The sequence below is a fragment of the Glycine soja genome, chromosome 9 (assembly GCF_004193775.1).
Source record: "Glycine soja cultivar W05 chromosome 9, ASM419377v2, whole genome shotgun sequence".
Taxonomy (NCBI): Eukaryota; Viridiplantae; Streptophyta; class Magnoliopsida; order Fabales; family Fabaceae; genus Glycine; species Glycine soja.
In genome coordinates this window covers 9,819,432-9,846,476 of record NC_041010.1, presented here as the reverse complement: position 1 = coordinate 9,846,476, position 27,045 = coordinate 9,819,432, and the positions used below count along the sequence as shown (strand labels likewise).

The following is a 27,045-nucleotide window of genomic DNA, read 5'->3' as shown; positions in this document are numbered from 1 at the left end:
AGCTTTGAGATATTTTAGGACATAATAAATTATATTTTTTAAATATTTGATCTTCTTTTTGCTGAATCATTTAGAAATTTTATGGTTAAACGAAGTTTTAATTTGAATTTGAAATATTTTTAATCTAGGCCTTCCATTTTAATCAAACGATTAAGATTGATCATTCTTTTTTCCCACTTAAGATAACACTTTTCATATGATACCCTATATATATATATATTATTTGTCTTCTAAGGTTGTTTTGTAGAAACAAAAAATACAGTAAATTTTCTTGATTTTAATTAAATAGTTGTGGAGATTTTTATTTCACTCTTTTTTTCATTCCACTCCACAATCAATGCATATGTAAATTAAGTAAAGATAAAAAATAAGTACGGGTATAATTAATAAAGTAACAATTTAATAATCTTGAACTTTACAAATAAATAGAAATAAAATTTTTACAAAAGATTTGACAATTAAAAAGAAAGAAAAGAGAGTTTTATTTTGTTATTTTTGAAAGAAAGACTATCTTATCATATTTCCTAAGCCATTTCAAATACACTGTAACAACAAAATAAGATAAGAGATGAGATCAAGTTACCATATTTATTGGGACAACAAACAACTACTACAACATGATATATCATATCTATTCTAACCACAAAATAAACTCTTTGAAAGTTAGTTGAGTGAAGTAAAATAAGATTTTTCCTTATACAAATAAAAAATTTATTTTTTATATTTCTTTTTTAATACCTTTTATTTATAGATATATTATTAATTTATATAATACTTTTCTACAACATGTTAGATATATAATATTGATTTTTTTCTTTTTCATCACATTAATAATTTTTATCTCGTATTTCTCTTTTCTTCTTATTTATCTTTTTATTGTACTAGTAATACATAAAATTGATTTATCTTTATTTAATAGTCCCTTCATAAAATACTAAGAAAATTAATATGAAGTATTGTTCAACTATCTACCTAGTTATGTGGTTCCTACACATACTTATAAGTTATAAGGCCGATCGAATATCAATAAGTACACTTATAGGATATATTGATCTTGTAATCCTTACACATTAATGGCTAAAAGAAGCCAAGTTTGTGGGTCTCAAGTTTTTGAGCCTAGTCTAATAGTGTAGATTTTAGATCCTTCTTGTGAATGGATTTGGCTTCTCTGCTGTCCCTTTCCAAGCTGCCCCTGTGTTGTCCCTTCGAGAACTGTGTTCATGAATTTTAAAATTAAATCACAACCCTCCAATTTCACTTAATGTTTTCTTTATATCTTAGCCGTTAAATGTATAACTTCATGTTGCCCCTGTGCAGCACCACTTCTCTCTTCACAGATAAATGAGGTATTCCCGCTTGGATCTGTCTTCCCGCCTAAATCAGAGCATCAAAGCAAGCGTCTTCTTCCACAAGCTGAATGAAGTGTTTATGCAAGAGTGGATTCAATTGAAATCAAAGGAAAACTTACTAAAACTTTTTATCTTTGTCCATACAAGTTAATTCTCTAAAACAATGGCTTTGTAGGTTCTTTCCAAAACCTTGTTTTTTCACTGTCATTCTAATTCTAGAAATGTAGATTTTGGAATTATTGTTTTACATTGGACACTGATCACATATCACCCTTTTTTCCAAGAGGTCATATGTGCAGCAGTTAGAGTTGTAGTTATTCTAAACAACCCGACTAGAGCTAAACAAATGAAGACTAGCAGAAATCCAGAACATGTAGAACACTGCAAGAATACCATATGGTATGATTGGAAAAATAATAAGTGCTCGAACTTCTCCTATCACTTTTGCAACAACTTGTGAACTTCTCCTAACTTGTTTTTATGATACTTTGCTTCTCAGATTCTATATACATTGGTTTTATCCCCTAGATTTTTAAATGACATTCATATTCTGGAAAAGGTTAAATCTGTTTTAAACTTAGCTTATCTTGAAGCAATTCATGTTGAATTCTTGAACTTCACTGTTTTTTATTGCCTTTTCTTACTAGTAATAATTTGGTTTTTAAGGAGGCTCCAAAATTACTAGTCACTATTCACTACCATTCAACTACATTTTCCTATCTTCTAGAATTGAGCTTGTATTTCAGAGAGAGTAAATATAATGATTATTGAATTAAGGCTTTCTTGTTTCTTTTTTTCCCTTTTAGTAGCTAATAATATTAAATGTTTAATGTAGTGGAATAATGCAGGAATATATGAAGCAACTTCATTGGAGCACATTAGAAAAGATTCTGTCCGAAATTCAGATTTATCCAATAGAGAGTTTGATAATCAAATCCTGATGTCACCACTACCTACTTGAAGTATGTGCATTTTATTCCTTCAACTTATGAAATGTAAATTTATTGCCAATTGTTTATTTGGTCCATTTGTGTGAGTGGGTATCTATGCATTATGTTTTGTTCAATTGACACCTAACAACATTTTTTTAGGATGATAATTGAGTAATCGCAGTGCTTCCCATAGATTATATATATGTTTTCTAATTATATGATACTTAATTATTTTTTTACAGGAGTTAATTGATGGATCCAAAGGAATTGACTATCAAACTTGGTCTTGAATTCAATAGTTTGGAAGAGGCATATCTGTTTTGGACAGATCATGGAGGCATGAAAGGCTTTGGAGTTAGAAAAAAGAATTCAAGCAAGAGTAAGAAAGATGGTTCCATTACTCACTATAAATATGTTTGTTGTAAGGAGGGCGTACGTCAATATAATAAAAGATTCAATGAGAAATATAAAGTGATTGAATTTTTTGATGATCATAATCACCCACTCCATCCACCAGAAACTGTGCATATGTTAGCTTGTCAACGAAGAATAACTGAAAATCAAGCATATGAACTTGAAGTGGCAGAAGATGTAGGGATTCAACAAAAAACCTCATTTGATTTGATGAGTAAATATGTAGGAGGTAGAGAGAATCTAGGGTATACCAGACAAGATGCAAAGAATTATTTGAATTCTAAGAGGCGGCGAGATATGGCTTATGGTGAAGCTGGGTGTTTGCTACAATATTTCCAACAACAACTCATAGATAATCCCTCATTTTTTCATGCATACCAAATTGATTCAGAAGAGCAAATAACAAATATCTTTTGGGCCGATGCAAGAATGTTATTTGACTATCAATGCTTTGGTGATGAGATTTCTTTGGATACCACTTATTGTACAAATGGAGATCATCGACCCCTTGCAATTTTCTCGGGCTTTAACCATTATAGAGGAGGGGTGATATTTGGGGCTGCATTATTGTATGATGAGACAGTTGAATCCTTTAAATGGCTTCTTGAAACATTTTTGCAGACACATAGCAAAAAAAGACCACAAACTATTTTCACTGATCAAGACCAAGCCATGTCAAGAGCATTGCAGGAGGTTATACTAGAGACAAAGCATGGTTTGTGCACGTGGCATATAATGAAAAATGGAATCAAACATCTTGGCAATTTAATGAAAGATGGATCAAATTTCTTATCTGATTTAAAGAAGTGTATGTATGATAATGAGGAAGAAACTAATTTTGAAGCCTCATGGAGAACCTTATTATTGAAATACAATGTAGAAGAAAACACGTGGTTGAACTCCACCTACCAAATCAAAGAGAAATGGGCAGCATGTTATATGAAGTATGCTTTTACACTTGGTATGCGTAGTACACAACTAAGTGAAAGCATTAATTCATATATAAAGAGTTGCATAAGGCCTAATTTGAACATCAACCAATTCTTCAAGCAATTTGAAAGGATTGTCAAAGAAAAACGGTATGGTGAGTTACCAGGCCTTACTATAACCAACCTCACAGATCCCACTCCATCTTTTACACCGATGTATCGTACTCTCTCGACCAGGTCATCCAAAGAAAATACTGTGAAATCTTTCCGAAGTGAGAGAAGGAGGGAAGGCACGCTACAACTAACATAACAACCAGCTGAAAAACGCTAGCTAGCTAGGCTAGCGCACAATGGCTTTCTCTGATAGGGGCTCGCTTCTTCAAGCTCCGCCCAACCTATACAAGGTGCTGCTCGCTGCCACCAGTGGCTTATGTAGTGGTCGGCATTCCTACGTGCTCCTCTTTGCCCCCTACTTAAGAATCCAAAGGTCACCTTTGGCTGTTGTCTTGACGCTTTGGTTACGAAAGTAGCCGGGGTCTAGGTTTATGGATGGATTTAGTCAGCGAAAGTCCCTCAAACTCAATCTCGCAACTTTTTTAGATTAGCTAGGGCCGCCCGCACGCTTTAAGGGTTGTTGAAGGTATTGCACTAAGAAAGACTCTAGGAGGTTATACTAGAGACAAAGCATGGTTTGTGCACGTGGCATATAATGAAAAATGGAATCAAACATCTTGGCAATTTAATGAAAGATGGATCAAATTTCTTATCTGATTTTAAGAAGTGTATGTATGATAATGAGGAAGAAACTAATTTTGAAGCCTCATGGAGAACCTTATTATTGAAATACAATGTAGAAGAAAACACGTGGTTGAACTCCACCTACCAAATCAAAGAGAAATGGGTAGCGCGTTATATGAAGTATGCTTTTACACTTGGTAAGCGTAGTACACAACTAAGTGAAAGCATTAATTCAGATATAAAGAGTTGCATAAGTCCTAATTTGAACATCAACCAATTCTTCAAGCAATTTGAAAGGATTGTCAAAGAAAAACGGTATAGTGAGTTAAAGCAAGATTATGAGATGCGTAAGAAGTTGCCAAGAATGATCATACAAAGTTCACCTATGATTCGACAACTTTCTCAAGAGTACACTCCTCCCATGTTCAATTTGTTTCAAAGGGAGTGGGATCTAATAGCTGCCACAAATATCTACAAAAAAAAAAAAAGAAACGGAAGCTCATGGTGAATATGTGATAACAATGGAGAGTGGAGAGTTAGTTATGAATCCCAAATTGAGAATGGAGAATTGACAATCACTTGTAGTTGTAGGAAGTTTGAACAATGAGGAATATTGTGTTGTCACTTATTGAGAATATTATTCCACAAGGATGTCAAGCTTCTTCCAAACAAATATATATTGAAACGATGAACACGATAAGCAAGATGTGATACATACAATGATAATAGTGGGAGGAAAATTGATGTTGATCCTAGGTTGGAGAGTTCAAATCGATATAAGCAATTATGTCCAATGCTTATGAGATTGGCCGATGAGGCATCTAACTATCCAGAAGCATGTTCTTTAGTTTATCAAAGGGTGTTAGAGCTTAGGAAGAAAGTGGCTGAAATTCGATTGAACCAACCACCACATGGTCCTCATGATTCCACGTGTGAAGCCACAAGGTATGCTATGGAGCCTTCGACATCCAAAGGAATTGGATTTAAGAAGAGAGATGGTAAAAGGATGAAAAAAATAACCCTCTGAGAAGTTGGACTGATAATCTAAGGCGAACAAGAAGAAAAGTGAAATACATGCAACCATCAATTCATAAGGTTTATTTTAAGCATTTTTTATATTCTTTATTTCTTTTGTTGATCAAGTTTAATAGTATGTTTGTAGTGTGGTATGTTAATTCAAAACTTATGATATATCAGGAAAGTCAAATCTTGTTGGAAGCATTAAATTTAGACTCATTGATAGGATGTGCTCATTTAAATCAACTATCATTACAAGAATCAACTTTTATTCTTCCGAAAGCATATACTAATTTAGTGTCTTTTCCACCTTAACCAAGTCAAATGAGTTTTACTAGAATGCTTGTGGTATGTATATCAATTTTAGATTACTACAGTTAAATATCAATTCTAAATTTTACTCACTTTTTTTTCTATTCAATTTAGGCTTAAGATGAAGACAACATTCCATCACCAAATTGGCTTCTCTGCTGTCCTACAAGAGAGAAGCCAGGTCCCATTCCATCACTTGAAGCATTGAGCTTTAGTCAAATAATCTCTAATGATAGAATTTGTCGAAGCCAGATCTGAATTTGTCATGGTCAATGAAGCTTTACCATATATTACCTTAGTCAATGCATTTCACATTTTGTATGTAAGAAGTATGCAAGTAAGTATTTTGGAGATGTACATGATGAAAAACATTTTTTTGTGTGTGTTAGAAATAAGCAAGTTAGTATATTGGAGATGTACAAGTCCTTTTTTTGTCTATGGCTGCGAAGCCAAGTCGGGCTGCGAGACTGGGTGCTGCACAAATACACTAAAAAAATATTTCTGCACAAATATATATTTATGCGTGCTGTTCATAATTGTGTTAAATCAAATTATAATATTAAAATTGACAAAAAATATACATTATTATATTTTTATTAAATAGTGGTAAATCAAATTATAATATTAAAATTGTACAAAAATAATATAACAACTTCATAAATTATATATTACACAAATTATTAAATAGTGTATGACAAATAATAAAATAATAAATAGAACAAATTCAATATTTCTTAATCTCTGTCATTGTAACTTGCTTACTTATGGATTCTTTCACTTGCAGCAGACAAAAATATTTTTGCAGCCAAGTTAGGATTTACTTATTAAGATAAGTAGATTTTTTTTTAAACAGAAATATTTTTAGTCAAGTACATTATATTTAAAATTCATATTAAAACTTTAAATTTTAATTTTATTAATTATTATTTTCACAAAAAACTATTAAAGTTTTTTATACATAAAAAACTATTTAAGTTGAATTCAGAGATAGAGTTAAAAAAAGGTCATAAATTATAAGGGACAAACAATTAAAAAAAAAGAGTAGTTTAATATGATTGAGATGAAATTTTTTGGCTAATGGTGGAGATAATGTATGTATAACTTTTAGAAAGTAAGAAATTACGATGTAAAACTTTTATTATTCATAAAAAAATTTCATTTTTTATTCAATTGTGGTTTGCTCTCAAACTCTATTAAGAGAGAAGTCGTGCAGCACAGGGGCAGCGTGCAAGTTATACATCCAACAATCTGGATGTAAAGAAAACATTAAGTCAAGTTGGAGAATTGTGATTTAATTTTAAAATTCATGAACACGTTTTCAAAGGGACAACACAAAGACAACTGAGAAAGGGACAACAAAGAAATCAAATCCCTTGTGAATTTAGTTATAACAGTTACCATTAATGTTCACACAATTTTTTGTTGTGAATTTAGCTATAACACCATTAATATTCACACCATTTTCAAGAAGATCGACAAAAATGATTAAAGAAGGTCACACTTGTTAAATATGCTTGACTGAACCTAGATCACATGAATAATTCATTGGATTCTTAAATTCACATAGGACTCTACAACAAATGCATGTATTTTCTAGCTAGTATAAACGAAATTATTACAGGAAAATAAAATATTTATCTATTTTCTTAAGGAAACGAGTGGCATCTATTTTTCTAAGTAAAGACAAGAGTGACAGCAAAAACTAAGTCAGAAAATCAAAGGAAAGACCAACGTGCGAGACGAAGAATTAAGCAAAATAAGCACGTATGACGTGTTTAGACAAATTCATGGGTAGAAGGGGAAAAGCTCGAAAAACAGAAGTTAAGAAAAAAGTATACGTAAAAATGAAAAATAAGAGGAAAGAAGAAAGAATCCAAATCCTGAAATCGGCTTCTTAATTTTAACTACCCTTGAGCAATTTAAAACATAAATTGTCAAATTCTTCCACAATTCACACATTCTGAGTATGATTTTCTTTTTTTTTTTTTAAGAATAAAACCTATAAGTCGTATATGCAATATATGACTAACTTTTTTCTATAGTAAAAAAATAAGCCGTATATGACTATCAATTTAATTTTTCAAAATAAAAAAGTAACTCGTATATTAAAAAAGACTTACCTATTATTTTAATTTCAAAATAACGTGAGCTGTGTATGTGTATATGAATATACACGATTAATATTTTTTTTGGAATTTAGTTATATTCTACCCAAATTTAGTTAGTGAAAATATATACAAGTTTGAATAAGTTTTCGGTCCTTGTAAAATTATATGTTTTTTTTAAACATGACTTTGATGAAAGATATCTATATGTCGTGTAATCATATTAACTATTTTAATTTTAGTAGAATCACTCTTTTAATTATGTTTTTTTTCTTCAGAAAACTCAAATTTAATATCTTACTCAAAAGATTTAAATCGGTTTCTCAAACCAATAACATGTTAGTATAAAATTATATTATTTTTATCTTTATTATTATCTATTCATTGGATTTCATTATTATTATTATTATTATTATTATTATTATTATTATTATTATTATTATTATTTTATGTTAGTCTTTAATATGAGGATTTTGTATTCTGATAAATAAATATTTACAATTAAATTTCATATATTACATTAAATATTTTAATATGCTAAAGACTATATTAAAAGTTTGTAATTTTATAAATCAAGAATGAAATAAAGAGATAAATGAGTTGGATAAGGCACTGAAATAATAGAGAGATAAAACAAATAATTTTTTTGAAAAATAATTTTTTTATAAAGACTAAAAACTTATTTTATTATAGCACATACACATTACACATGCATGCACACACAAGTTCTCAAATAAACTTGTATTTTTAAATGTTTAAAATAGTTAATTATGAACTGTTTACCTTCGGTAACAGTTTCACTAAGACTAATAACATGCAAATATACATTATTATTATTTTTTAAATAATTAGACTATGTTATTTTTTTATTTAGTCATTAATATCATGATTTTTCTATTAACTATTAAGTGATGATCTAACTAACAATTGTTGAAAAATAATTTTGACATATATGACCTAAATATTGATAAGACATAGTCTTGTGATAATGACTAATCTTTGTCGAGACATAAGTACACAATGTATTTATTTATTTAAGATGATTTATTTTATATGCAAAACTTAGTTAAAAGATATAAGTCACTATCATTTATGTCAATCGCGGTTGATAAATGAAAATATTTTAATATACAAAAGAAAAAAAACTAAAAATGTGAATAAGGAAAAGGATTAAAGACAATTTTTTTTTATTTTATAAATTAAAGACATATAATCTATATATGTCTAAGTGATGGTTAGGAGCTGGCTGGAGTCTCGCAAGGCCTTGTATTGAAAGGTTATTTTTGGCCAATTAAAAAACAAGGGTACCCAAACACTTTTTATTATGTTTTTTCCATCCTTTTTTCATCTCATTTTGAGATTCATTTGTCTGCTTGTGGAACCTACACATTTTTTGAATTTATCAGCTTACTTTCGTGGGTATGAGTTATTGTATCTTGCACTCTTCCTATCGTATTGCACCTCAGATTGTATTTTCAAAAAAAATATTCCAAAATGTAAATCTGCATTTTGAGATGAGTTTTTCATAATGCAATGAAGTATGCGTGATCTAATAATGGGAGTAAAGAAAATAAATGTCTAAGAGAGGATATGGTTGTATCATGTAACACTGTACAATAACAGGCGTTGAGGGGTTGCTTTGGTACTCTTGGTACCTATTACCTTGTATCCTTTCTTTATTTTTTGTTTCAAATTGTTAATGTTAATTATGACTGTTTATTTATCTTTAAATTTATTAATAGGAGTATCTTATAAACCTAAACATGTAAATATTTTCGTAGTGAATAGTTGTTCTTTTAGGAGAGTGGATTATAGTTGTTAAAAAAAATAGGGATATTATGTTTAAAAGCAGAAAAATATAGACAATTAAAATAATAACATTATACTAAATGAGTATGAACTTTTTATGGGTATGTAGTAATTGTTAGTGTGTTCAGTAAAAAAAAAAACTCCAAAATTATACTAAATTTTAATCCAAAACATACATGATCGTTGCATACAACTAACAATAATTTATTTTTGTTTTTTTAACAGCAAAGTGCATCTAATGATCTAAATATTGGGTGTTTGTTGGTTCATGGTCATTACTCAAAGTATATAAGAAAGAACCCACAGTTTCCAGGGAGAGGGAGAGAGAGTTTGTGTGTTTTTTTATGTTTTTTTTTTAGACATATATATATATATATATATATATATATATATATATATATATATATATTTGGTTCGTTGGTTTGTTTGTTTCACTGTTTTCCGTTAATACTGCGTGCGTTGTAGCGGGTTCGTTTGACTCTCTCTCATATATCTTTTTCTTACTTTTTATTTTTAATTTCTATCTTTTCCTTTTTATTATTTATTTCTTTATATATGTACTTTGGTAAGAATGGTCTATTTCATCTTTTATTTGTTTTTCCATCAATTTGAATTGATTAGTTTTCAATTCGAATGTACATCAAAGTATAAAATTAAATATTTTAATTGATAATAAAAAAAATTAGAATATTAAAAGGAGCAGAAGACTCCAAGAAGCAAGCACAGCTTTGAACGTAGTATCTTAAGTTCTCTGTTAACCCTGATTTTTTTTAGTGCCACATATATTTTCTCAAAATTAATAAAAATGCTTTTAATTGTCTTCGTTTTAAGAAAAAAAATAACAAAGGAAATTAAATAGAATATTTTGAAAAGTAGTAGTATTCGATTTTAATTGATAATATCTTTCTCATTATTTCTCTTTATTAATTGTATGAATTTAATAGTTTTGTTTCCCAGTCCACCTGTCAAAATAAATTAAAGATTTTTACTCAGTCAATTGTTGTTTCTATTTCTTTTAATTTTGTTGTCTTCATTTTGTGGGAACTGTTTGAATTTTTGAGCATTTGATTCCAAGATTCATAGGATTTTGTACTTTTTTTAAAAAAAATTATAGGTAAATTGGGAGGGGGTTTCACAGAAATTTGCATACGCATGCAAATTGAAATTTGCATTTAGGTTTTCTTCACTGTGTTGATTTCCAAAGGAATTTCTTGTTTAGTTCATTTGTACGCAATCAGAACGTGAAAGGAACCGAACTATCTTTTGCTGCATTGGGGTGAGTATTGCCATGTTCTGCATTTGTTCTTCTTTTTCCCCTCTTAATTTTCTTATTTTTTATTTTTTATTTTAACTGTTTTTAACGTTTCTTTGTTCTGTCAGTTAGTTTGCTAATGGAGAAGTAGAAAACTGTTTCTGGGTTGTCTCTTTGATTTTTTGTGGACTAAGGATAAAGGGGTATCTGGTTTTTGTTGCAGGCATAAAATTGTTGTTCTATTGGTTTTTTTTATATCATAAACTTGAATTGAATGGAGCAGTTGAAATTGGCTGCAGATTCTGAAGCCAAAGAGGTTAGATTTTCAAACCCTAGCAATGTATCATATGATATGTCTTTGTTTCTGAAGCCTGTTTGGAATATTTTATTATCCTGTTTCTCTGTTTGAATCTTCTGTCCTTTGTTTTTGTGGATCACAATTGCTGGTGATCTTATTATCCTTGTTTATGCAGTTTGAAGATTTGTTGCAATTCTTGTGTTATTATTCCCGTTTTCTTTTCTTGTTCTGCTTTTAACATTGTGTGTTCACTTGTTAGAGCTATTGTTGTTCAATACTTGTAGTTTAGTTGATGAACTAACTTCTGCTGTTCAGAAGGATGATTTAAATTTTAATTCCCTCATATCATAAATTGCTTAACATTTTTCTGTACCCTGATATAAAGATTAGAAAATTTTCATCAAGTGGTGGTGACTAGTACTGCCTTTGTTTAGCCTTATGGAATTGCATACACCAGTGGTATTGGTATCTCTCAGTCTCTTTGACATTAAACTGTTACACCTGTTTGTACCAAATCCTTTGGCAATATTTGGACTGTGACATTATTAGTTATAATTTGATTCAATTCATTGTTTTCCTTCATTACTTTTATTAGTGAGACTGATGATTTTAACAATTTTATCATTCTTACATATTTTTCAGGATAAGTCTTTGGGGCACAAGCCAAAAAATAACAATGCGCTTGAGTCTTCTGACAGTCTGAGAAATAAAAAGGTATGCAACATGGTCCTATATATTGAGCATGCATAATGTTTTGATGGACCATGAACAATACTGTATTTTTCTAGGTCTTTGGAACAAACAGGAACCAACTTTTGAAATCTGAATGGAATTAACTTTTTCTACACCCTGTGCTTTACTGAATTCCCCCCCTCAAACATATAGAAAATAATGCATTGAAGGCTACCATTGATGACTATATATAAGAGAGGGAGAGATTAGTATTTTTTTTTTCATATGTTGGATTTTTGTTGCTATGTTGCAGATATCAGCTCGATGGGATCCGGTTGAAGCAAGTCGGCCTATAATTGAAGAAGCACCTGTTTTTTATCCGACTATTGAAGTACTTGCTATTATTATAGCCATCTTCACATTTGTTGTTGTAATATACTACTCATTTTGTATTTTGAGTAATTTGATTTCTCATATTACTCTTTTTAATTAGGAATTTGATGACACACTCAGTTACATAGCAAAGATACGACCCCTAGCTGAACCCCATGGCATCTGTAGGATTGTTCCCCCTGCTTGCTGGGCTCCACCCTGTCCTCTTAAGGAGAAAGATCTATGGGAAAATACTGAGTTTCCCACCCGTATTCAACAAATTGATTTGCTTCAAAATAGGGAACCTATGAGGAAAAAAAGTAGTGGAAGGAAGCGAAAACGTAGAAAGCACTCCAAAACAGGCACATGTAGGAGGAAGCCTGCCAATGCAGCTTCTGAAGCTAAGAATGCTTCTGAGTCTGAAGAGAAATTTGGATTCCAATCAGGGTCAGACTTCACACTTAAAGACTTTCAGCTATATGCTGATTTTTTTAAGGAATGCTACTTTGGGTTGAGAGATACTAATGGAGACAGAATAGTGAGTGACAATAACCATCAAAAGATATGGGAGCCCTCTGAGGAGGAAATTGAAGGTGAATACTGGCGAATAATTGAGCAACCAACTGATGAGGTTGAGGTATTAATCATTGTCTATCAACAACTATATTTGTCTTTATTGCCGCATAACTGTGCTAACAGTTTATATGTTACTGTGTTATATTATAGGTGTATTATGGAGCTGACTTGGAAACTGGAGCACTTGGAAGTGGTTTTCCTAAGGCTTCATCCTTAACTAAGAGTGAATCAGATCAATATGCCCAGTCTGGCTGGAATCTGAACAATTTTGCCCGACTGCCAGGTTCTGTACTAAGTTATGAAGGAAGTGACATATCAGGAGTTCTAGTGCCATGGCTGTATGTTGGCATGTGTTTTTCATCATTTTGCTGGGTAAGTGGTGAGAAATTTTTATCCAAGTCTAAATTTATGATTAAGGAAAGTGTTGAGACACGAGATGGAATATTAGTATTACCATTTTTTTTTTTGTCATGATATGACATGATAAGTTGAAGTTATTTTTCATGAAGGTTTGCTTAAATTTTTTAACATCTGTTTTTAGTTAGTATAGAAAATTTTTCATTTAGTTAAAGGCTTACTTGACAAAATAAATAATTAGAAGTAATAACGAAAGAAGTGGGCCACTACATACTGCTTCATCATTAAATCATTTAATTTAGTAGAATCCTCAGTACGTTGGCACTTGCAATATTTGGATTCCACTTATGTTAATATATTTGACCTGTTGAGCTATAACATATGTCTTGATCTTGAATTTTTCATTTCTTTCCTTTCAAACCCTAACTATTTCCTAGAAAGATAACACATTGTCATCATTTCCTGCTTCTTGGAACAGCATGTTGAGGACCATCACCTCTATTCACTAAACTATTTGCACTGGGGGGACCCAAAAGTATGGTATGGAGTACCTGGAAGCCATGCTGCAGCCTTGGAAAAAGTAATGAGGAAGCACTTGCCTGACTTATTTGAGGAACAACCAAATCTACTCAATGATCTGGTATAATGCTACCACTTGTACTTTCTTTGTTGCTTGCATATGTTGACTAGTATTTTCAGTTACCAGTTGCTTTAGTGCTTCTTTATTGTTTCTACAGAGAAGAAATATATCTTAATGTTGTGCATCTCAGGTATGCACATGTGTACTATAGTAACATATTAGAGTACAAAGGGAGTCGATCTTAAATACAAATCAAATCCCTAATTACAATAATGGCTATCTTACTGATATTAAAACCTTGTGTAAAATATTTGGGTAATGCAATCAGCTTTTGCATGCCCTTTATTTTAAAAAATATAACCATGTGACATGTGTATAATATGCTATTTAACACACTCTCCCATCAAGGTGAAACATATATGGTGTGTACTAAGCTTCTTACAAGTATATTCAACCTGAGAACATCAAAGAAACTTGGCAAACATGCAAGCCAGCTGATTACTGGATTTTTTTTTTATCAGCAAAACACACACACGCACACACACACACACATTAAATAAAAGATAGAAAAATAATATAAGGTAACAGGGGTACCCCAATACTGTATCATTGCAGACTCCTACCACCCAGCTCACGGGTATACGTTATTTATGCACCAAATCTGCATAAGTATCATCTAACCACTTGCATATTACAGATCCCATTCGACCAATACTAATACACATGTCGTGTAGCTGCATATTACAGATTACTATGTGCTCAAATATCATAACAAACAAACTAACTCCCAAGACTTTTGCTGCCCCCTGCAACAGCATGCGAACCCATGCATCAACTTCGTACCCTCCACTAATACCACTTTCCCTCCAGGTATTACCCTGCAAAGCCAATTCTCTTAAAGAATATACCAGGATCTGGTTGCCAAATCGAAAATGACAAGAGTCGAACTAGAGAATTCCCTTAGCCAAGTCCAGATCGTAAATAATATGTCTTGCTGCAATCCTACCAGATCTACCCCTACCCCTTGGAACACACATTTATTTCTCATTCTCCACACACATTCCACACAACTGCCCCCCCAAACCACCGACCAAGCATTTCTATCCATTCCATATGCATCACGAAAATCATGTTGAAGAAAATGTGCTAGGATTGGATTGAAGAGCCACTTCCAAACCCAATCATATGAAACTCCATTTCCATAGTGTATCTACAACATACACGAGAACATAGAATGTGCGACTGTCTCTTGTTGTTCCATGCAAAAACGGCAAAGTTTGTCTTGTTCATTTAATACCACATTCCTTTTGCCCAAGTTATCAGCTGTAGGCAGTTTATTTTGAAGCAGCCTCCATATCATAAATGCAGCCTTGGGAGGGATCTTAAGCTTCCGCACCTTAGACAAGACATTTGCAAGCGAAACATTAGGCACCTCCATCAATAATTCCTTGTACGCAGATTGCAGAGAGAATCCTGGATCCGTCGACTAACCAGACCCACTCATCCTCTGAATACCTCCTTAAGCTCACTCCATTTAGCATCATCGACCACCTATTCACCATGTCCCTTTCCCACATGAACCATTCCCTCCTCCACTCCCACCTCCAAACCCAAACATCACCCTCCCAAACCCCCATGTCACCAATAAAATCATTTTTTTGTCTGGGTTAACAAAGTTGGTTGTGATTTCACTGGAAAGCACCTTTTCTCCATCAAAGAGACATTCAATCTCTCTATGCATTTGATCTTTTCATGTGTTTGTCTCCCAATTTTAGCTGTTTGGAGTAGTTGCCTAAGTTGGATAAGTTCACATGTGGCTATTGCCATAGCACAGAAATAAACTTTTGCACCGGATCTAGTAATTATGTTTTCCTTATTGCTCTTCCATGATATTAGGTTTCCTCCTTCAAGAACATAATATTCTTAAGTGGATCTTCTGTCTAAGGGTGACCTTTCCCAATCAACATTAGAGTAACTAATGATCTTTGCATTGCCTTTTTCCTCATGAAATAATCCTTACCTAGTGGATTCTTTATGAACTGAAGAATGCATATCACAACATCCAAATGACTATCACAAGGGGCATTCAGAAATTGGCTCACCATACTTATAGCGAAGGTGATGTCAGGTTTGGTGATGATGAGATAGTTAAGTTTTCCTACCAGGTGTCAATATATGCCTATGAAGCACGGACACCCCAGCCCCTTGCCGTGTCCGGTGTCCGACACGCATCCATGTCAGTGTCCTCGTACTACGTTCTATATTTTGGATATTACAGGTGTCCACGTGTCCGTGTCGTGTCTGGTGTCCGTGTCGGTGTCGGTGCTTCATAGATATATGCTGATCAGCATAGTATAAGATGCCTTTATAATTTATATGTATAAATATTAAGTAAAACTGTGGAAGCTATAGTAATTAGGTATCAAATTTTGAGCAAGAGAAATTATCAGATACTAAAGATTCCAGCTAACCACTCTGCTAATGTATAATGACTTGACGGTTCCTCCTGATCAATATCCTTCCTTGATGTATTCTTTATGACAGAAACTTTCAGCTCTGTTATTGCTGCAGTGATGCTCACTCTTATTAATCTGTTTATAGCCTTTCCCTCACAAATTGGGATGAATTTTGTCAGCTGTATTTCTACTAATAATTAACATTTGTTCATCTCCAGATTTTCCCAGTGTATTTGTTCAGTTTTTAGCATTCTATTTATACTACATAGCTTCTAGGTTTGGGAAAGTATTGTGATTCTAATGGTTTTGATTTTTTCCTTTGAGCAGGTTACCCAGTTTTCTCCTTCAATTCTTAAATCTGAGGGAGTGCCTGTGTATCGCACAGTTCAGCATTCTGGGGAATTCGTTATTACCTTTCCAAGGGCATATCATGCTGGCTTCAATTGTGGCTTCAACTGTGCAGAGGCAGTGAATGTGGCTCCTATTGATTGGTTAATGCATGGACAAAGTGCTGTCGAGCTTTACAGGTTACAATGCCGCAAGACATCCCTGTCACATGACAAGCTGTTGTTTGGGTCAGCACTGGAATCTGTACGAGCCCTTGCAGAGCTAGCTCTTGGAAAGGAAACTCCAAAAAATTTGAAATGGGGAAGTGTCTGTGGGAAAGATGGAGATCTTACCAAGGCAGTTAGGGTAATGACTCACTCACCCTTTCCACTTTGATCATACCTACTACCACAAATTCTGAAAGCTCTGTAAAATTTTGGAACTCATTTATTATACTGTTTTTTTTATACCATGCAGATATTTTTTCAATATTTATTTCTTTGTTACCCTTATTTGTGATAGGCAAGGATAAAGATGGAAGAAGAAAGGCTGGACTGTCTTCCAACTCATCTTAAGTTGCTGAAGATGAACAGTAACTTTGATTTGTACAAGGAAAGAGAATGCTTCTCTTGCTTCTATGACTTGCACCTATCTGCTGTGGGTTGTGAGTGCTCCCCTGACAGATATTCATGTCTTAAGCATGCTAATTTGTTCTGCTCGTGCGAAATGGAGAAAAGATTTGTTCTGCTTCGATATACTATAAGTGAACTGAATAAATTGCTAGAAGCATTAGAAGGAGATTCACATGCTATTGAGGTGTGGGCAAATAAAAACTTCGGAATGGTTTCTGCCAATGCCAATGAGGTTTGCATAGATAAACCAGATCTTGAGAAAGACATGTACAGAACCAAGAATTGTGAAGAAATGGAAAGCTCAACTGGCTGTGTCAGAACCAAGGATAGGTCAAATTTAAACGCACCTAGCAGTCCTAATAGTCATATTACTACAGAGATAGTGCAGTTTGAGTCTCACCCTGTAACATGTGCAGCATATGACAGTATAGATAGTCGGCATGACAATAATAATGATAAAAATTTGATCACAGACAGCAAAGATAAAGTGGATCAGGCTGGTTCTCTGGATTTGAATCTAGATGTTATCTCTGGTGAAAATGAAAATCATTTGCTGCATATTGCTGATAACCATCATAATAAAGGTGTTTCAGTAGAGGAAAAAGTATGCTGTTCAGAAGCCAAAAAGGAAGAAGACATCATGGAACTTTGTGGTGAGGGTAACTTATCAAACTTGTTTTCTGTTCTAAAGACAGATTTTTCATCTTGTTCAAGGGGTGTTCGCAATTATTGTACATTTGATGGTGGAAAAATTGAGAAGGATCTGCAAGTGGATTCAGATTCAGGAAAGCAGCACAGCAATCTATTTGAAAGGGAAGTCATAGTCACCACACATACTAGTACATCTTTGATGGACGAAAGCTGCTTAGTGCAAATGTTTGGTACTTCTGTCAAGCTTGTAAGTTTGGGATCTGTTGTTTATGGAAAGCTCTGGTGTAGTAAGCACACACTATATCCAAAAGGTATGCCAGTAGGATCTTTTATGGGTTTAGATTTTACCTAAGACTATCTATTTCTTGGAACTTACTTGTCCAGTTTTTGGTATACTTTTGAAGGATTCAAGACTCAAGTTAATTTCTTTAGCATTGTTGATCCAAAAAGAATCTGTAGCTATATCTCTGAAGTCATTGATGCTGGATTTCTTGGACCTCTTTTCAAGGTATCATTCCTAACCTTGTTTCTGTCTTAGGTTTGAAAATGAAATAATATCGACTAGTTACTGTTTCTTGATTACACTGGAATCCATGTAGTCAACCCTATGTGAGTACAATACTCACATTGGGTTGACTACATATGGTTTTGTTGTTGACATTTTCAGTTGCCAAATTCCATTTCCAAATGCATTTTGGCTTGAATATTAATTTACACACGAAGTTTCTTGGTCTCCAATGTAGATTCAACTTGAAGGATATTTTTAAAATATTGGCAGACATTTTTCCCTACATGCCTTTATTAAAATGATATAGTTGTTTTGCCTAGCAAGAACATGTGTAATGTTTTGTACAAGTATGCTGTGTTTGCTGGGTTATGGTGTATTTTGCTAAAATATAATGCTAGAGATTTATGGGACAGATTACTCCGAGGTTGTGTGTTTCTGTTGATGACTTCTTTACATGGATTTTTTCTTCCTAGCTTGCAGAGGGATAAGGAGCTTTGCCTTTGGTTCTTCATTTTTTAATTAATCTAGAAAGATTTCCTTTTTTCTTCTGTACTTCTCTCCGTTTTAAATATTTTTCCTTCATCTTGAAATATATCATTATGGTTTCTTTATTTGTTGGTGGGATAGATCCAGTGTCTGCTAATTTTTTTTCCATGGTTAGATGTTCATGTAGAGGCATCATTGTCTCAAGTTATTGAATCTGAAAAAATAGTGATAATCTTTTGTTTCTTTTGGTTAAGAAACTCAATAACATTAATTAACTAAATCCAAGTCTTTATGGTAGTATTGATTTGCATTGACATGATTTCAATTCAAGTGTTTCTTTCTCATTCCGTACAACATATTTCAGGTTACCATGGAAGAATGTCCAAGTGAGGCTTTCACAGATACCTCAGCAGATAATTGCTGGGAATCAGTTCTGAAGAGATTACATCATGAAATCATGAGGCAAAAGAGTCTAGGTGAACTAGAACTTCCTCCGTTTGAGCTCCTGAAAAGCATTAACGGTCATAGAATGTTTGGCTTCAAATTGCCATCTATTATTCAGGTAACATAAACACATGAATCTTATATTTTTGCCCAACTTGAGCTAACTCTTAACATCTATGTGTAGTTTATTATCTAATGTAAAATTAATTCACATAATTCAAATCTCTACCAACTTGTGTTGAACTAGATTAACATAGCTTATTATGGTAAATTTTGTTCAATTATTACTGAGTTAATTTGGATATAATTTGGTAAAACTTGACTCATTTAGAATCTAGAATGTTCCTCTGGAATTATGTTCTCACTTCTGATGTTCTATTACATTCTGACACTTTTTCAGGCCATTGAAGCTCAAGATCCTAGTCATCTGTGTGTAGAGTACTGGAATCACAAAGTTGCCCCTTCCGGCAGTGTTGTTGATAACTTCCCATTTGGTTCCAGTAGCTCTTTAGGTAATATCAATACCAAAATTTTTGGTATCGATTTGATTAAGCAGGAAAAGGATAACATCCTTGAAGAGATGAAATCAATACTGCAAGGGGCAAGTCCCGATGAGTTAAGGACAATGCATAAGTTAATAATCTCTGATGCACAGTGCTGTGAGTGGAGAGTGGCATTGATAGCACTGATGGATGGGATCCGAAATGCTTGTCAATAAAACGCGAAGATCTCAATTCTTTGACTCTGGATAGTTATATTTCATTTAGTCATTAGTTAGATCCATTCTTTCAAAGATAAATCAAACCGAAGAGTTTGCTGGGTGAAGCAGGGATAAATTTTTGCTACTTGCCCATAATCAGTGACCTACATACAGATGGATAAAGCCATTGACCCATTTTCAAACATTCCTATACATTTGCCTTATTAAGGTGTAGCCTTTAGCTTTAGTTGGATTTAGGTTTTACATTTATTTCCTTTTCTCTAAATTTCTGTATATACTTAGAAAAATGTTGCTGTTACAATAAATGATCAAAGGTAGGGAAAATACATGGGGACATCTGAATGATCTGATATTCCAATGCAATTGCTTCGATGTGCTCAGAATTTTGAATATATGATCTTAGTCTCAAGCAAAATGCAATGTGTAAATTCCTTCATCTTACAACCCGAAGGGGTTGGTTAACTTAGAATCTTGAATTTGAGAAATTGCAGGTTCAAGATTTCTTTCATCTGTGGGTTGAGGTAAGTGTAAATCTGATTGAAATACGCTTTGACATTGGAGGTTTTCACCGTCTTAGACCATCATCCTAAAAATTTTATCCAAAAAAAATTCCCACGTCCTGCATTATTTGTATTTAATTTGAGTGAAATTTGGCTATATGTGGTTGCCTTTGGGAAGAGAAGAAAGAAATGTGGGATAAGGTGAAAATAGATAGAGAACTAAGAAAGATGTTAAAAATACATGAAGAAATATTACTTACTGGATTCTCTACCAATACGATGGGATATCATGAGAGAATGAAATGTTATTCAAGCAAGTGTGTAAAATTAACACTTATATTATATGGGTTAAATAAATGTTATTTTTTGTCCAATGTTTGAGTATTGTTTTAGTCATTTTTTTAATTTTTCATTTAATATGTTAGTCTTCCGTTAAAATTTAAATTTTAAAATAATTCATTTAACATAGTGATGACTAAAATCCTTCATTATATTTATTTTATTTCAAAAAATTAAAATCACTAAAAAAATTGATCTCCCCAGAATTACTTGCACAACTATACACAAAACTACTCAACAACAAAACTTGTACCACCTCCACCCAAACCCGTGTCGCACCACTTAAATGACCACTACATCGTCATACACAGATAGACATGACAAATAAACATGTATCCATGGATATTGTTTCAAACTCGTTCTGATTTTGATGTAGAACACTCATTTTAACTGGATATGGGTATGCATATGGGTATTATTCAAACTATTTAAGCCGGGATGAGGATGAGAATAAGTATCAAATTATACCCATACTCATGCCTATCATATTATATTTTTTATATAATTTTTGGCCACAACATATATATACATTAAAGATTTTATTGTTATAATTTTTAAAAATATAAATCAATTAGCTCAATAGTTAAATAATTAAATGACAAACTTAAAATATACATTTATCTAAAAATATAATTGAATTCTTCATTTTTTAACTTTAATTTATTTGTTATTCATTATATTTATGTATTGTTTGAATTAAAATATAATAAAAAAACTTAATATATAATTTATTTATAAATATATAAGTAAATTAAAATTATAAAAAAGTATATTGGATTACCTACCTGAACTTGATAAAACCCAAGAGGTATGAGGATGTGTATTAAAATTTTGAACCCACCTCTTTAATACTTGTACCCACCCCGCCTTTTGCGTGGATCGGAACGAAGAGGGTCAAACTTGTCCGCGACCCGCCCCATTGTCATCCCTATACACATACCATCCAACAATAACCATTAATATGAATTTGAAAGTAATTATCATAAAACTCAATAAATTTACCATACATGATGGGTTGTGATTGAATGATAGTGTAAAACTTCTTACACTTTTAGTACATATAAACTGTTTTCTCTTTTAACATTTGCTAACATGGTTTATAAAAATGAAAATGAAAAAGAAACAAATATTAAATTTTTGCATGATATAAACAATAATTAGATTTAACTTTCAAAACAATAATAATAACTAGATTTAAACTGCTATACCAACATGATGTGCATGGTGATAGGTAGATAACTTTGTTATTTAAGTATGCGATCAAGGGTTTGATTTCTGATATGTACGTATGAAAAACAGTTGTAAAAAGAGGTCATGTAAGTTAACATACTTAAAAGTTGCTATGTTAAATTAATTATCATAAAAGTCAACAAATTTATATTATATGGTGAGTTGTGATTGAATAACGATACAAAACTTTCTACACTTTTAGTGCATGTAAACCGTTTTCTCTTTTAACATTTGTTAACATGATTTATAAAAATTAAAATGAAAAAGAAACAATATTAAGTTTTTGCGTCATATAAACAATAACTAGATTTAACTTTTAAAAAATAATAATAACTAGATTTAAACCCCTATACCAACATGACGTACATGGTGATTGATAGATAACTTTATTTGGTAAGCATGCATGTGTGCGTATGAAAAATAGTTGTTGAAAAAGGTCATTTAAGATAAATTTTTTAAAGATACATAAATAAAAGGTGAGAAAAAGTTATTGAGAGACAGATGTAAAAACACTTAGATAAATTTAATATAACTCTTGATTAAGACCTATATGATTGAATTATTATAAAATAATATTAGTGGTAATTGTTATTAAATATTATAAAATAATATATTATGAAATTATTTAATTAGGCATTGCATCTAATACAGTGACGGTAAATTATTTTAATCAATTTTAGGTCATACACATATGTTTGATTAAATCACATGCAGTAAATTTTTATTTTGTAATTAATAGTTGAGTAAGAAAAATAAAAAATAAATATAATGAGAATAGTATTAAAAAAGAGAGGATAGAATTGAACTTATACCTCTCAACTTCCGTGTAGACTCTCAAGACAAAACTCATGTGGTGAAATTCCAAAAAGGTTGGTCTGCACATGAATTTTACCAGTTTATTGTCATTATTATCAATTACTTCTTTATTACTACTACTAACTTACAAGTTTTTAAGAAAATTCAGGGGGCCAAGAGACTAACAAAGTTAGATAAAAAATACCTAAACCTGTAGTTAGGTAACCTTATCCTATAATTAACAAAAAAGTTAGCTATCATTTGGGGTTGTGTTACATGTGAAACTAAAACGTTTTCTAAAGCCATTTTTTTCAAAGAAAATGAAGGATTTTCACAAATAAAATACTCTGGTCATATATCCCATATAAAATATGAAAAACTCTTTCACAAATGACGGCTTTCTAGTACGTATCTAAATACTAAATATTTGAGAAAATCCCGTTCTAAAAGAGAGCAAGAAAGAGACGAGCACGTAAAAAATTATATTTGAATTTTATGATACAAAATTGTATTATGTCAAAATAAATTATTTATAGACTTAAATACATTTTTTTTCCTGTAATTTAATATTTTTTTCACTTAAGTTATTACAAAAAATAATTTATTTTATTTTTCATCCTTAAATTATTTTAAATAATATTTTTTCATATTCAAAACATTTGTTTTACAGTTCAAATAATATCACCAAATCGTACATCCCTTATTCAAATTAGTTTGAATGAAAAAAAATTAAATACATAGGATTTGATTGGATTAAATTTAAGCCAAAATCACACGTCACATCAAATTGCAATGCTAACTGTGCATTTGTATGTGACATTGGGTATGACTCATCAATGGATGACTATCTAGCATTTCCGGAACTTCAACCTCAGGAGGTCCATTCTTGGAGGACCAATTCATAGAGCTGCATTCAGGGGTACTGTTTCTCCGGATATACACTTGAGGAGGCGTGGATTCAGAGAGGAGGGGTCACTCTTGAATGAGACTCTTCATTGGTTGGGTTCATTCACTCCTATGCAAAATTATTGCATTTGACGAGATGGGAAGGAAATGATCAGAGATTCCACTGCCACACATCATGAGTTTGATATTCCAGATAAAATAAGGAGTTTGACGGTAGGAGATATAAACCTGACTTGATGGATGGATGAGAAAGGAAACCTAAGGGGAGGGAGAGGTCATGGGTTCCCATTCCTTCCACTGAACCGTGAGATTCGTGGCTGCACCAGTGGAATATATATACTTCTACAACAACAGAACCAGAGAATATATTAGAGCTATATTCTAATTCTATTCTAACAAAACCAAAGTTTACAGAAACCCTTTCACAACAATCTTAATGTATCAAAAACTAAAATTTAAATCAAATATATATTTAAGAAATAATATTTGAAAAGAAATAAAAAAAATAAATGCCGAATGTGTAGAAGTTGGCAAGAGACTTAAAATATTGAAGATGAAAATAACTGTTGTTAATTAAGAACAGGATTCAAATTTTTAAGAGTAAAATGATTATGCCTTTTTTAAAAAAAGAGTATGTGATTTCAATTCAACCATTTTACCCTGTGTTAATTTTGTTGCGCGTCTGAAAACACTATAATGTGCGTCAATTTGCAGCTCAAAAGACTTGCTTCCATGTTAAAGGTAATAATATTAGTAAACACATCACCAATATAAAAGTAAACACTTTATCGCTTTTTTTTATGTCACATACTTTATCACATTGAATCATGTTAAAATATAAAATTAAACTATTTTTTTTTTTGCAAATTATTAGCTAAATACTAACTAGGAATTGGTTTTAAGAAACTTTTTGCATTGGATTAAAAATTAAAATTTGAATCATACTAACTTATTTTTACAATAAAAATACTTTAAAATGAATTTCTAGCAGCTTCATGTAAGAAAAATTATGCAAATAATATATATTTTATATGAGTTTAAAACACCTATAAAATACTTACTTCTTGAAGACATGATTAAAAAGATAAGAATGGTCTCTGCTTAGTGTGATTTGCACCCAAAAGCCAAGTATCCTTTTGCCTGATTATATTTTCCTTATACTAGAGTTTTCAATGAGACAAAGCCTATAGAGTAATTGATAACGTGATGATAAATGAGACTTAACTTTGCTATTTATTAACTTTAGGAACCTCTCATTATGGGCCTAATGGTTAGGCCTACACTAATCAAAATTAGGTGTCCAAAGCCTGTAAGCTTAAGTATCTTTAAATGAATCATAATATTAGCTTTTTTTTGGCAAAATAAAATATTACAATTAATTTTAACCCACAAGAATATATGAAAAAATTCTAACATTCTCCCACTTAGGCAAAATTAATTACGCATTTTTAATTTTAAAAATATTTTCGAAAACGATTCTCAGGCTAATAAAATACTATGGCCACAAAACAAATGATCTCAAGATACAACACCTAATTAAGACTCCATCCAAAAAAAAACCATGTAACACTAAATCATGATTACAAATATTACCGACTTCGTCGACTAGTCATCAATGTGGAGTATTACAAGAAATGACGTGCCAATGTGATTAAAAAAGCTATTCCATCATTTTTTTCGTTAGTCCTCAATTTCTCTAGTGCTTGAAAGCTACAGAAATTACATGGTTTATCAAGAAATCATCATACCTCAACTCCAATCCTGGTGTTGATCACCGACACACTAATCCTAACTACACCGAGCTTTAATATCATTATGCCTCAGCTCCAATTCTGGTGCCGATCACTAGTACAGTGATCCTAACCACATCAAGCTTTAATAATATTATGCTTTAGCTCTAATTCTGGTGTCGATCATTGACACAATGATCTTGACGACACCGAGCTTTATTAATCTCACATTTGATACACACACACAAAATGTATCATAATGAAGTTTATATCATCATTTATTCATCAAAGCAAATATAAGATGTCATTAATACATCATTTTCCAAAATTCAAAATAAGGATCCAACCACATGAAAAAAGGAAATAACATGAATCTAAAGCTCCCACTAACCAAAAATATCAAAAGAACTCACAATGTCCATGTTTTCAACATGTCGTTTAAAAACAACAGGCTTATGTCCCTTGGTCAACAGATCAACCAACATGGAATCTGTGTCCTCGTGATCTACCACTATGGGACCATCTTTTACAAAATCTCTAACAGTCAGGTTCAACTTCAAACTTAAATCCTCTAGAAGTCTTATTATTATTTGTATAAAATGCAGCAATGCTATTATAATAGAAAATCTTTAGTGGCCTAGCAATAAAGTCCACAATGCGAAGTCCTGTCACAAGATTCCTCAACCAAACAACATGAGTATTGGCAGCAAAACAAGCAATGAACTATACTTGCATAGCAGAAAGAGGGAACAAAAGTTTGTTTCTTACTTTTCCAAGATATCGCACCCCCAACCATCATAAAGATGTATCCAAAAGTCGATCTCCTATCATCAAAACACCCACCAAGATCTGAATATATGTACCCTACAACCTCCAAGTAGTCAACTCTTCTATACACAAGCATATACTCCTTAGTCTTCTACAAGTACCTCATCACCTTCTTAGCAGTTATCCAATGATCATTCTCAAGGTTCGATTGGTATCTACAAAGAACACCAACTATGAAAGCAATATCGGGTCTAGTACAAACCTGAGCATAAATGAGGTTGCCTAGAGCACTCCCCAAAGGTTTGTTGTTCATCTCTACTCGCTCAATCTCTTTCTTAGGACATTGGTCTTTGTTGAATATGTTACCTTTGACAATTAGAATATCTCTAGGTTTACAATTTGGCATATTGAATCTCTCTAAGACTCTATAAATGTATGATGCGATCTATCTTTGTGAATCTCAATCCCCAACATAAAAGAGGCCTCACCAAGATCCTTCATGTCAAAAGATCTCGCTAGCATATACTTTGTCTCATGCAACATGCCAAGGTCATTAGAAGCTAATAATATATCATCCACATATAGCACAAGGAAGATAAATTTTCTCCCACTAACCTTTAGGTATAGGCACTAATCAACCTTATTCTCCTCAAATTCCATGTAGGTCACTACTTCATCAAATTTTAGGTACCGCTGCCTAGAAACTTGTTTCAAGCTATAAATCGACCTCTTTAGTTTACATACCAAGTCCTCATTACCACTAATACAAAAACCTTTGGGTTGTTGCATGTATATTGTCTCATTCAAATCATTATTTAGAAAAGTTGTCTTCACATCCAT

The 27,045-nt window shown here is 32.1% G+C and overlaps 2 protein-coding genes across 3 annotated transcripts; both read left to right on the top strand.

Moving 5' to 3' along the window:
- The first annotated feature begins 2,189 nt into the window (after positions 1–2,189).
- Positions 2,190–3,934, top strand: LOC114368148 (protein FAR1-RELATED SEQUENCE 5-like). The gene is made up of 2 exons (XM_028325489.1): positions 2,190–2,311; positions 2,524–3,934. Exon 2 carries the CDS (start codon positions 2,534–2,536, stop codon positions 3,932–3,934), a length of 1,401 nt encoding a protein of 466 aa, XP_028181290.1. The 5' UTR covers positions 2,190–2,311; positions 2,524–2,533.
- A 6,666-nt stretch (positions 3,935–10,600) lies between these two features.
- On the top strand, positions 10,601–20,445 carry LOC114368042 (lysine-specific demethylase JMJ18-like). Of its 2 annotated transcripts, none has more exons than XM_028325376.1 (12): positions 10,601–10,881; positions 11,081–11,173; positions 11,798–11,869; positions 12,141–12,218; positions 12,321–12,830; positions 12,926–13,147; positions 13,611–13,772; positions 16,496–16,861; positions 17,018–18,089; positions 18,183–18,286; positions 19,137–19,334; positions 19,617–20,445. In XM_028325376.1, exons 2-12 carry the CDS (start codon positions 11,132–11,134, stop codon positions 19,932–19,934), a joined length of 3,144 nt encoding a protein of 1,047 aa, XP_028181177.1. In that variant the 5' UTR covers positions 10,601–10,881; positions 11,081–11,131; the 3' UTR covers positions 19,935–20,445. The 2 variants fall into 2 exon arrangements, with proteins under 2 accessions (XP_028181177.1, XP_028181176.1); XM_028325375.1 differs by having other exon boundaries at positions 10,604–10,881; positions 12,321–12,836.
- Positions 20,446–27,045: the final 6,600 nt, after the last annotated feature.

Coding starts and splice junctions, on each gene's coding strand:
- LOC114368148 (XM_028325489.1), top strand. CDS start 2,534: ATGGATCCAAAGGAATTGACTATCAAACTTGGTCTTGAATTCAATAGT.
- LOC114368042 (XM_028325375.1), top strand. CDS start 11,132: ATGGAGCAGTTGAAATTGGCTGCAGATTCTGAAGCCAAAGAG. Junction 11,870..12,140: donor ACAGTCTGAGAAATAAAAAG/GTATGCAACATG, acceptor GCTATGTTGCAG/ATATCAGCTCGATGGGATCC. Junction 16,862..17,017: donor ATCTTACCAAGGCAGTTAGG/GTAATGACTCAC, acceptor TATTTGTGATAG/GCAAGGATAAAGATGGAAGA.